This window comes from Orcinus orca, chromosome 12 (assembly GCF_937001465.1).
Source record: "Orcinus orca chromosome 12, mOrcOrc1.1, whole genome shotgun sequence".
NCBI classification, from domain to species: Eukaryota; Metazoa; Chordata; class Mammalia; order Artiodactyla; family Delphinidae; genus Orcinus; species Orcinus orca.
This window is the reverse complement of record NC_064570.1, coordinates 29,175,770-29,188,384: the sequence shown is the minus strand read 5'-3', so window position 1 is coordinate 29,188,384 and position 12,615 is coordinate 29,175,770. Positions and strand designations below refer to the sequence as shown.

Genomic DNA, 12,615 nt, shown 5'->3' with positions numbered 1-12,615 from the left:
AAATTTTTTCTCCATATACGATCATTATTTAATTTTTCTTTTTGTTTTTGTCTCCAATTAAAAATTATTTTTGAACATTGTGTAGTAGTTGCAGAAAATATTTTAGTGACATACTAAAAACATTAAAAGGTTATTTCCTATCTGTCATTTTTTCTATATGGTTAGTCGTAGTTTGGGGACTATATTAACATTATTTGAACCAACTAATATTGCCATTTTAGTTGACTGACTAAAATGAAATAATTACTTAGACCTTTTTGGCTGAAATGACAGGTCTCTTTTTTCCTTATAACATTGGTAGATACATCTGTGCATACATGCCTCAACCACAATAAGCCACTGTGGAAACTGCCATAGAGACATATCCATTTATTCCTCAGAATACTTTCATATCGGATATTCCAGGCCATGTCAGTTTGTGTCGATTACCTAATACTATTGCTATTCAAGACACATTGATAAAACAAGTAATCAGCTGCCTCAATAGTCTTTTATTTTATTCCTTAACAAGTACATTCCATGAGAACATTTTTTTTAATCTGTAAATTGATAGTTCACTTGTTTTTGCTCTAATTTTAAAATAATTAAATAACTTTCAGACCTTGTCGTAAAATTTTAGAAGGTCGTCAAACCTTAGATGATTGCAGTATAAACAGTTCTGCCTTGGGTCTGAGCCCTAGCTCACAGCTTTTTTTGTTCTAAAGAAAGGACATAGAGGAACAGAAAGATGGGGAGCTGGAAGCATGAACTCTAAATGGATTCCATGTTTATTTCCTAAGCTAGCCCCAGCCAAATGTTTGAACTTGAGTAGTTTTTGTATGTATATGCAGTTGATATGACCACTGGAAAGTCCCAGTAGTTTCCTGGAAGTAGTCTCAGTATGGATAATATCTTATTCTTTGAGTACTTCTGTACGTGTAGACATTGACCCTTGAAGGTTAGCCAAGTCCTTGGTAAGACTGTTCCCACAAGCTCCTGTTTACCTCTATAGACTTCTAAAGAAAAGACTTTACCTGTTGTCACAAGACACAGCTAAGGACATTTTCCTTAGAATCTCTCAATTTTCAATCTCACTGCCTCAACAACAAAATTTAATATATATTTCATTGAATTCTGCAAAGTGAAATATTTTAAATATTTTTCAAGAAATATTTTTAAAATGCAATTTGTTCTTTACCTCTAGGTTCTAGCTTTGCACCATCATCTACTATTTATGCAAATAATTCAGTTTCCAACTCAACGAATTTCAGTGGTTCACAACAGGTATAGTAGCTTTTTGTGTTTATGCTTTTATATATATTTCAGATTTTTGAAGAATAGTATCAGGTTAGTAAGGTTTATGTATTTCAAATTAAGATGGCATTTCAAGGTAGTAAAAATGAGCTGTCTGGAATTCTTTGGATTTGTGTAATTTTGGATGTTTCAGTTTTCCTGATTGCTAAAGTTTTGCCCTTTAAACATTTAAGCCATGATTGTTTTAGTCATTTGACAGGAAATTACAGAATCTATTGCATATTTTCCTATTATTTTAAGCTATACTAAACATAATTTTATTTTTTCTTGATAAAACAGTTATTATGAAAATTCATAGGTTGAACTATAACCCATAATCAGATTATGATGTAGACTATAAAACACTCTTGGTCCAAAACCAAATCATTTGTTCCTAAACAAAATGCCTCTCAAACTACTATTGGCTTTTATTTTTTAGTTCTATGATTTTTTTTTTGATAACTGTTAAATTCCTACTGCCCTGACAGCTGTAATTTTTTGCTTTTGTCACCCACTACACTTGCTCCTAGAATTCCTTAGTCCTCATAGTGATGTTTGCTTAATATTTTTGTGTGTTTTGAAGCCTGCGATTGTTTTTAGAATCGTGTTAGAATTATGTGTGGAACAAGCGTGGATGTGCCTGAATGAGTGAGTTAGCGTGGAACAACATGAATTTGTGATCTATTCAGAAAGTTTTGTCCCTATTTCCTGCTCCTCAGTCATGTTCAGAGTAGCTGAGGTAGAAGGGTAGCTGATTTCATGGGTAAGCAATACACTAACATAATCGCTGGACTTCTGTACATTCTAAAATATGTTACTGCATAAGTGTTTGCTCTTTGGATTTACTGAAGGAATTATATTAATTGCCTTCTCCTTTCAATTTTTATTAAGGTAACAAGAGGCAAAGAGGAAAATTTGATGATTAAACAGTGGAATAATGATATTTTTGACAGCATTAAACTGTATAGTTTGGCATTAGTTTGAAAAATGGTTTCTTAAAACAGTAAACATCAAAGTCAGTATGCATATTTTATTATAAAAAATTGAGAATTTTTGATAATCCACGTAGCTTAATTTCACTCGCTCATTTATTAATACACCAAACATTTATTGAGCACCTGTTAGCCATTAGATTTTTCAACTGTGCATTGGAGATTCGAAGTCGGTGTTCTCTGCTCTCTGGGAAGGATACAATCCTCCTGAAGACACAGACATGAAAATAATATGGGCAGGGAGTGGAATATTTGGAATATAATAATAGAAATATATACTAGGCAGAGTAGTAGCATAAGGGGAAGACTGCTTTGTTCTTTGTTGGGAGGATTAAAAAAATGATTAATAAGGAGAAGAAAATTTATTGACAAACAGTTTTATATCACAAAATACATCCAGTACTAGCAGTATATTTAATTCAGTGGCCCCAATATAATATGTAATCTGTATTTTGGACCATGGTCTGAAGACTAATTGATTCTTTTAGCAAATACTCACTGAGTGCCTATTAGATATTAGGAACTGGTCTGTATCCTGGGGAGCTGAAGGTAGGAGCAGCGTGACTGGAACCTGTTTCTTGCTTTAGGGAGCTTTCTGTCTACTGAGAAAAGCAGACAATAAACCAGTAAACACCTGAGTAAATATAGAATTGGAAAGCATGAAGGGAGAGAACAGGGTCCTATTAAAAATATTATGAGAAGGCTAATTTTGAGTAAGGGGGATTTTGTGGAAGGCTTCTCCATGGAAATGACATTTAGGCCAAGTCTTCCAAAAGTTAGGTGAAGACTGAGGGCAAGGGTGTTCAGGCATAGAAAGCAGCATGTATCACATCCCTGAGGGGTGAAAATCATGGGGTGTCAGTGAACTCAAAGAAGGCTGGAGTTTAGTTTGCACCTGAGGGGCAGGTGGGGAAACATCCATTTATGGAGGTAGGCTGCGGCCTGCTCATGTAGGGCCCTGTGGCTTATAATAAGGAACTTCAATTCTATTCCAAGCCCAAAGGGAAGCTATTAAAGAATTTTTTAGCAGGAGAATAGCATCATGTAATTTATTTTTGAAAAATATTACTCTGGCTTCAGAGACTTTGGAAAAAGCCAAAAATGGAAATGAGGAGAGCAGTCAGAAAACTGGTACATTGGCTACAGCAGGCAGTGAAGGTAGCTAGGACAAGGTGATAAGAGTGGAAATGAAGAGTAGGGGGAATCTTTGAGATATACTTGAGTGCAAAAAGACACTATAATCACTGGAAGCTGGTAGACTGGACCTTTCCAGTGAGTAACTTCATCTTCCTCTCCGGGCACTGGCAGCCCAGTGGAGAGCTTCCCACACAGATAGATGCTGGAGTCAGTCTCTCTGGCTTCCAGTTTGAGCCCTGAAACTTGCTGTCTGACTTTGGGCAAATCTCTTTAAACACTCTGTGCCTTTATCCCTTTACTTCAGTGTAAGATAGAGATAGTAATAATACCACATAGGAGGTTGTGAGATTTCAATGAGTAAATCTACTAAAGGCCTTAGAGGAGTGCCTGACACAAAGTAAGCACTGTGTTAATATTTGTGATCCATGTTTTACTCTGAGAAAAATACGTTACTAGGAATTTTGTCCAAATACTGCCAAGAGTTTTGTTTGTTTGTTTGTTTGTTTTGTTTTTGACTCTCAGGTAATAGTAGGGAACATCAGATCCTGAAATTAACAGACAAATAGAATTTTCATTTTCTGCCATACTGCTTAACCCTTTCTGATGATACATATATTTGCTTATACATATATTTACGAACGCAGAGAATTTCCTCTTTTGGAAACCACATCAACCATGGATCTTTGTTTCCCTTAGAAACGTGCATTAGGGAATCTTCATCCTGACCAAGGATTTGTCATCACTGATAACAGTTTGGGCTAAAACATGTCAGATATATTAAACACCAACTATTGCAACAAATACTTATTCCTTATCTTAATATGTAAAAGGATTTTGAAGGATTATTTACATCATTTTAAGATTATTTAAAAAATTTTTAATAAAAAGCAGGTGAAAGGAATTGACCCAATGGCTTTCTTTTCTCTCTAACAAATGATGCAAACTAAATATATGAAAGCCTCACGAAAGACTTTAGGTCAAGGCCTCAGGTGGCATGTAGCCTGTGAGAAACTGGGTAAGAATATCTTTTATTCATTTTCTTTTCTCTACTGTTTACCTCCTGCCAAGAAAACAAAATTATCAAGAGTAGCCTAAAAAGGGAACAAAAATCACAATAATGCAGCCCAAGGTCTGTATGGAAGTGGGGAGAGGGGTACACCTCCTCCTTGCTGGTGATATTAGAAGATGAGAATGAATGCTGTGAATACGAACACCTCCTTCTCTCCTCTTCAAGTGCGTAAGACCTGAGGATGTACATCCTTGGAAATGTAATTCTGGGGGGGAAATGACGCATATACAACCTTTAAACAGATTAAAATTTGTGTACTGGACCTGGTTTGCAAGACCCGCAAGGTATTTCATTACTATGTGCGTGTACGAGATGCCCGCAGAATGGTCTCTGCTTATTAGGATCACCTCAAAGCTGGGGACTCCAGAACCAGTGGAGCCAGATACTAATCTTTCCATTGCCATTGCGATTGCTTTTCTTTGGAGTATACTAGAGGGCAATCTGTCTTTCAAACACACACACATGTCAATTATTATTTCAGGATTATCCATCCTACGCAGCCTTTGGCCAAAACCAGTATGCACAATATTACTCTGCATCAACATATGGAGCATATATGACATCAAATAACACAGCTGATGGCACGTCCTCCTCGACCTCAACCTACCAGTTGCAGGAATCTCTCACAGGACTGACTAGCCAACCAGGTACAGATCTTCATCCAGGTGAAATACTTTTTATATGTTTTGCTGTATCTAATAGTATGGAGAAAATGGGCATTTTACAAACAAGGCTGAAAGCTTCCAGATAATTATGCTGATGTTTAATCTGTGCTAGTATCACTGATTTAGGTGAGGCTTTTCTGGCATTCCAGAAACCTTTCTTTTAGGTGTGGGATAGTTAGGAGATTTTAATATCAAATGACAGAATACATATGAATATGGAGATAAAAGGTAAGTGGATCTTTTGCCAGACTAATTATTTCATGGAGATCTTGACAACATAGAAAAGTTGTAATATTATCTTCTTTGGGTAAAACTGATGATATTTCCTTTATGCTTGAGAAACTGTATAACTTTTTCACCTTACGAGTCATCAGTAGCCCCAGCCAGTGAACATTTCCCACATTCCTAGGATTTTTCGGATCATTGGTAGGTAGTTTAATATCTTTGTCTGATCAACACATATTTAAAATCCATCATAGTCTTCATTGCCAGAAACTTGTCTGTATTCTTATTAGAATTGTATTTGCTGACACATATTTAACACAGCTGAAGAGCTTAAAGTGAAAAGCAAGTTTAATAGAGATTCATTGTAACCCCAATCAAAATTCCAGCAGGATCTTTCGGAGAAATTATCAAGATGATTCTAAAATTACAAGGAAAGACAAAGGAACTAGAATAGCCAAATAATTTTGAATTTTGTAAGAACAAAGTTTGAGGACTCACATTGCCTGATTTCAAAATTTATAAAATATAATAATCAAGAATGTTTGGTATTGGCAAAAATATTAGATACATAGAGCAATGGAATAGAATAAAGAGTCCAGAAATATATATATTTCTGGATATATTTTGTATATGTTGTATATAATATATACAACATATACAATGATACAACATATACTAAAAGTTTGGTTTTTGACAAAGGTGCAAAGGCAATTAGAGAGAATGAATAGTTTTTCAGAAAATGGTGCTGGAACACTGACATCCATATGCAAAACAAAACAAAACAAAACATAAAACAGAATCTTGACTTGTAACTCATACCATATACAAAACATTGTTAAAACTAAAACTTCTAGAAGAAAACATGGAGAAACTCTTTGTGGCCTTGGGTTACATAAAAATTTAATAGATATCACGCTAAAAACACAATCCATAAAAGAAAAGAAAAGCTAAATTAGACTTCATAAAGCAAAGAACTTCTGCTCCTCAAAAGACACCATCACAAGAGTAGAAGGACACGCCACAGATTGGGAAAAAATACTTGCAAAACACATATCTGATAAAGCACTTGTATCCAGAATATATAAAGAACTATCAAAACTCAATAAGAAAATCAAAGTTAAGAAATTTTTTGTTTTTGTAAATACCATTTAGTATGTTCAAGAATATTTTTCTGACTTCCAGTTATTTGCAAGATCCAAACTCATCTCTGCTTCTTTTTTGTCCTGCTTTGGAAGGGCAAGAAAATAGGGACACATGGTCACAATACTGTAAATTCTTTCTAACTGGACCAGTGGTTCCAAGAAGACAAAAAGTCCATTAAACAATTCTTCATTGAGTTTCTGTTAGGTACTAGGCACTGCTGGTATTTCAGCAGTGAATATGCTCTCTGCATACATTTAACTTCATTTAGCTTCCATTTAACAAGCAAGACAAGATCGAGCAAATAATTAAAATAGTATGAATGTTGAGAAAAGGAAAATGCTAGATAACGTGGGGAATATTAACGAGAAAACTAATTTGAACATGAAGAAGTGACAATGAAACATACTTTTGCGATACGCGGGCCCCTCACTGTTGTGGCCTCTCCCGTTGCGGAGCACAGGCTCCGGACGCGCAGGCTCAGCGGCCATGGCTCACAGGCCCAGCCACTCCGCGGCACGTGGGATCCTCCTGGACCAGGGCATGAACCCGCGTCCCCTACATCGGCAGGTGGACTCTCAACCACTGCGCCACCAGGGAAGCCCGACAATGAAACATACTTTAAGCGACAGAGAAAATGCAATTATATTCATGAAATGGCAACATTCTTTCTTTTTGGTTCACTGTTATATATGGGGTGAATAAACAACAAGGTCCTACTGTATAGCACAGGGAACTATATTCAATATCCTGTGATAAACCATAATGGAAGCGAATATTTAAAAAAAGAATCTTAAAATATTGTCTCTAATCTAACTATAGACCGAAGGGAAAATTGTTAATAGGTGTACTAGACTTTGATGCCCCTACTACCAGTTTCTTTCCCCTTATCTTCTTTTTAGACCCTCCCTCCTGTAAACACATAGCCCCTTTGAACCTCTAGTCCTCATTCCCTTTTTAGTCGTTCCACCTAACCTCCCCCTCTCTTAGCAGCCATATCTTATGTAGGGCCAGGATGAAGGGAAGGCAAGAGTTGCCTGCGGTGCAGAATGTAAGGGGGCGTTCATTCTCACAGCCCTTAAATTTTACACCCTTGGTACACTACCTGCCTTAACTTCCGCCCAGCCTAAATCCCATGTTCCAATTCTGTCCTGATCCTCTTTGAGTAAACACTTACATTTCATTAAGAATCTTATCTTAATTTAAAGAATGAGTGATTTCAGAATCCTTGCTTACAAGTGGTGGAAGCACTTTAGGTGGGGAGATATTTGATGTTCTCGTCACACTGCGAAAGGTGTTTCTCACTGGTGAATGCACGGGGAAAACAAAGTAGAATGACTGTGTTCAGAAGCAAAACCACAGACTAAATATTTGATCATCGAGATATCAGAGACAGAGTGACAGGACTTGCAAAGTGTTTTGGAATTTACTAGAATTGAGCTACCAGGAATGAAAACCATTCAAATACCCCAAAATGGTTTATGCTGTGTAGAACTTTGGGTGGAAGATTGGTTTTAATCTAATTTCAGTATGACCACAAGAGTTTCTATGCACGAAAGACACAGATGGGTACTCTCTATTAGCTAAAGAATAATCAACTTTCAGAATAGCTATTTTATTTACATTAAAAATACTAAACGCAGACTTGTAGATATTCTGAGTATGTGACTTTGAATGTAACACATTCATATGTGACATTCTCATATTCAGTATCAGAATGCTGCAATTTCTTCAGCTTTCCACTGGTTGCTAATACCAACGAATACAGTTTGACATAATTGTCAGATCTTACGAGACTTTCCATTGAATTTAAAGAAGAAATTATTTCTACTTGTACCCATATTATTCTCTCAACGAAAATCATAACAATACACGTGTCTAGATCTTTAAGGAACTCTGTGACCTCAGACCTTCAGTCAAGATAGTTTTAAGTTTGATTTTTGCCTTTGCAGGTCTGGCATGCATCCAAAAAGTAAACAAGTTCATAACTATGGGATTTTTCTTTATTATTGATGAAATTTGAGGTATTTTGTTTAAGGGTATAAAGAGTATTTTCCACTGACTGGCTCTGCGTTTGGACTTAAAGCAGAGACCTAACAGTTAAATCCACAGTTTGTCATAAATCATTCACTGTTGACTTCTCCCGTGTTTAAAATGGAAACATACTTTATGTTCTATAAGAGACAGCTGGTTGCTCTGATTTAGCGATAAACCTAATGAAATAAAGTTGGATCTAAATATCCAAAACTTAGAAGGTGCAGTTATTCATTACGGTACTGATTAAAAGATAATTATTCAGTCATGTATAGTGTTAGCCCAGGAAAAAGCCTAGGGCAATGGGTAATGACTGATGTTATTTGGAAATTACAAATAGCATTCAGTCATTTATTTTACCTTATTAGGTAATTTGACAATGTATTTAAAGAAACATTACCATGCTGATTAAGAACAGATATTTTAGTTCATTATCTTTGAAAAGATCTTTCTTTGCCTTTAACATAAAGGTTATCTTAGGTATATTATATTTTTGATTCGCATTCCGAATGTTTGATGACTGATAGCACATTAAGCTTAGTGATATTTTTATAGCTCCTTTTTAAAATTTTAAACATCTTTAAAATTAAATATAACTAGCAATTTGTAACAACATTCTGTAGTCTGAGACCTTGGCAAACATTTCAGATACATTAGCTAATTAAACTTTACAAGTGTTGCAGAAAAGTAAAGGATATGGTAAGATCACTCTTTGAAAAGAAGCCAGTTTCTTAGGCAGAACTCAGTAGACTTTCTAGGCCTCATGGCATTTCACATGAGGACAGGAAGGAAAGCAAAGTACTAATTCAGTTCATTGAAGGAACAAGAGGACTTAAACGGAAAGGACTGACCACATTTAACTTCTCTGCCAATTTGCATTTTCCCTACCTGCAGCATTACTGTACCCTAGTGCAATTACCTGAGTGAAATTGACAGAGGCACTGGAATTAACAGCTTTCTCCTTTTAAAAACAAATGTCAACAAATGTTTAATGACCAGTTGAGCTCAAGTTCCTGATTTTGCCCTTTATCAGAAGAAAGGCTAGAACCTTCAAAAGATATGGAGGTCAGTTCATTTCCATCTGGGTGGTTGCTGTAGGAGCCCAAATACAGCACATGGCCTCTTAAGGACCTGCTCTTTTACTCTGATGTTCTTCAGATGAATTCCTTGGACCTCACTCTCACAGAAATTGTGTAAAGTCTGTGTAACTCTTTTGATTAGTAGAAACAGATATACATTTGACCTTTTTGTAACCTGGACAGACTGGTGCTATTTGGGAGAGGAGGTATTACCTAGTGGTTAAAGCGGGAGTTCTGGAACCATATCAACATTTCACATACAGGCTATTTCATCTTGGTTAGTTAATTGAGTCCCACATGTCTCCAGTTCTCCCATTATTAAAAGAGGCTAATAAAGGAACAAATTCACTGGGTAGAAGTGAAGTTTAAGTCATATATGTGTGTGTGTGTGTGTGTGTGTGTGTGTGTAAAGAACGTTTCACAGTAAAGAGCTCTGACAAATCAATAAGAAAAAGATAACCCAATTTTTTAAAATTAGTCAAAGATTTAAACAGTTACTTCATAAAAAGTAGATACCAAATGAGTAAGAAACAAAGTATTCTACATCATTACTCATCAAGAAAATGCTAATTAAAACTACAATAAGATACTACCAACCCCTACAATCACTAATATAAAAAAGACTAGCAATACCAAGTATTGGTGAGGATGTAGAGCAACTAGAACTCTCATTGCTAGTAAGAGAGTGAATTAATACAACAGCTTTGGAAAAGAGTGCTCAGTGTCTACTGAAGGTAAACATATTCCTTCCATTTGACCCAGCACTCCCTCTGCCAGGTGTATACATATAGGCATATGCTTAGTATATACATATAGGGATATGCTAGGAAGGGGAGCTTATGCCCACAGGTATAAACAAGAATGTTTATAACAGCTTTATTCATAGTTGCCTAAAACTACAAATAACCCAAATGTTCATCAACAGAATGTATAAAGCATAGTGTACATATGTCATGAAGTTCCAGCCACATTAAGGAAAAAACAAACAACTGCTCCAGGCTACAATGTCGGTAAATCTCAGACATAATGAGCGGCGACTCTAGCCAAACACGTATTCCAATAAGCTTATTGAGACCCAGACACTTCCTATGACCAGTCTTTTCCCTTCCTCCTTCTACTCTTTTCACTCCCTTGTTGTGATGGCTGCTGACTTCCAGTTCATTCGAGTAGCTGAGTTGTTCCTGCCAAACCCCGTCTTTAGGGATCCAGTCAACCATCAACCACCCACAACTGAGCACAGTAACTTTGGGATTTTGCAAGATTTTGTCTATTCACCCCTTGCACTGTGGCAAGAACAAAGCTGCCTGATGAGAGTTAACTCCTGAAAATTGATCTATCATGGATAGAAAGATAGGTCTTGGGGAATGTCAACCAAAAAAATCTTATACGCTTAATAAATGTGTGTTAATTTGAATCAATATTTTATCTGAAAAAGAACATTTGATTGGCAGGACATAGTAACCTTAGAAAAATTCTGTTTTATAAAAATAATTGAAAATAGAAAACATTTTGTGTGATATTTTTAAAAAGTAGATGTGTGTTTAAGTACCCAAATCCCCATCTAACGCCTATACACGTAAGCTGAAACCTGATTTACTATGACATAGGGCTGTATTCAGCATCGTAACTAAAGATCCTTTTATTATGCTTTCTACTCTCATGCATTCGATAGCAGAGACCCATGCAATGTACTGTGCTAGCAATGTTTTAAGAGCAAATAATATTTGGAACACAGACATTTTTTTTGATGCTGTCCTGACATGCACAGATGTTTCCCAAAGAAAACATTTGACCGTTAGAAATTATTAGAGGTTAGCTATGTAAACACTGTTTACCTAAAACATCTCAGAAAAAATGTTACCTAAGTGTGATCTAGTTTGTTCAGATGTGTTTATTTAGATTAATAACTGCTTGGCTGTCCTCATAATTATTTTACTTTAATTTTTATGATAAAGCATGAGAGTCATAACATCTTTACTTTTAAAAATTGGGTAACTTTAATATAGTTTGTCATTGGAATCTCCTAGACATTTTAACATTATGCATATGATTTCAGTTAAACATAAATCAGATTTATCTCAGTAATACAAAAAGATAGCTGCTATTACCCAGGCTTTAGTATACAAAGAAACTGAGATTCAGAGAGACTGAGTAAAATGCTTGAAGTCATATAGTAAGTCCAACACTTGTTACTTGTGAAGTTCTACTGCACCTCACTGTCGCCTTGGTGGGTTTATCTTAACACCTTCTCCTACAGACTTGCCACTGCTCTGTACTCTCTACCTCATAAGATGCTGCCTCGCTAGCTTTAGACGTGTCAGACTCTTGGGTATCTGTGGGACATGCAGAACCCAATTAAACATAAAGTCTGAAACTTAAGATTTGACTTCGTATGATGTATGGGTCATCACGTAGAAAGTGACTGACGTATGAGAGGGTTAGATTGCCCACATGGTGTGGAGTGGGGAAAATGATCAAAGGAGACAAATGTGCCGTCCAGTACTGTAGCCGCTGACTTCAGTCTGTACTAGCCCCATTACAAGGGCTTAATAGGCACGTGTGGCTAGTACAGATTGAAGTCAGCTCTAAGTGTCATATACACACAGGATTTCGAAGACTTAGCATGAAAACGAGATTATGTAAAACATGTCATTTTTATATTTATTATATGCTGAAATGATAATGTTTTGGATATATTAGAGCAATTAGCATATAGGAATGAAATTAGTTTTACATGTTTCTTTTTAATGCGGCTTCTAGAACATTTAAAATTATATGTATGCGTGGTTACATTCGTGGCTCACTTTGTATTTCTGTTGGACAGCACTGGTACGTGCTGTTCTTTTAAGACGGGTCCTTTAAAAAGAAAAGATAGCGAACAGATAGCTTCTAGATAGAAATGCAAGGTCAAAGGGAAGGACTTTTCAACTTGTCTGTGTGCCCCCCGCCCCCAGAAACAGGAGAGGTTGAAGGGAAGGTAAGAGAGAGTTTGAGTAGTGGAG

General features: G+C 36.1%; 1 protein-coding gene across 9 annotated transcripts in view; it reads left to right on the top strand.

Moving 5' to 3' along the window:
- EYA4 (EYA transcriptional coactivator and phosphatase 4) overlaps positions 1–12,615 on the top strand; it is a 298,986-nt gene that overhangs the window by 243,678 nt on the left and 42,693 nt on the right. For 5 of the 9 annotated variants that reach the window (XM_049695614.1, XM_049695613.1, XM_049695617.1 and 2 more), the window contains 2 exons: positions 1,184–1,263; positions 4,952–5,135. In XM_049695614.1, coding sequence (XP_049551571.1) covers positions 1,184–1,263; positions 4,952–5,135 — 264 coding nt within the window. The remainder of the gene's footprint in view (positions 1–1,183; positions 1,264–4,951; positions 5,136–12,615) is intronic. The other 4 variants (XM_049695616.1, XM_049695620.1, XM_049695615.1 and 1 more) reach the window with 1 other exon arrangement.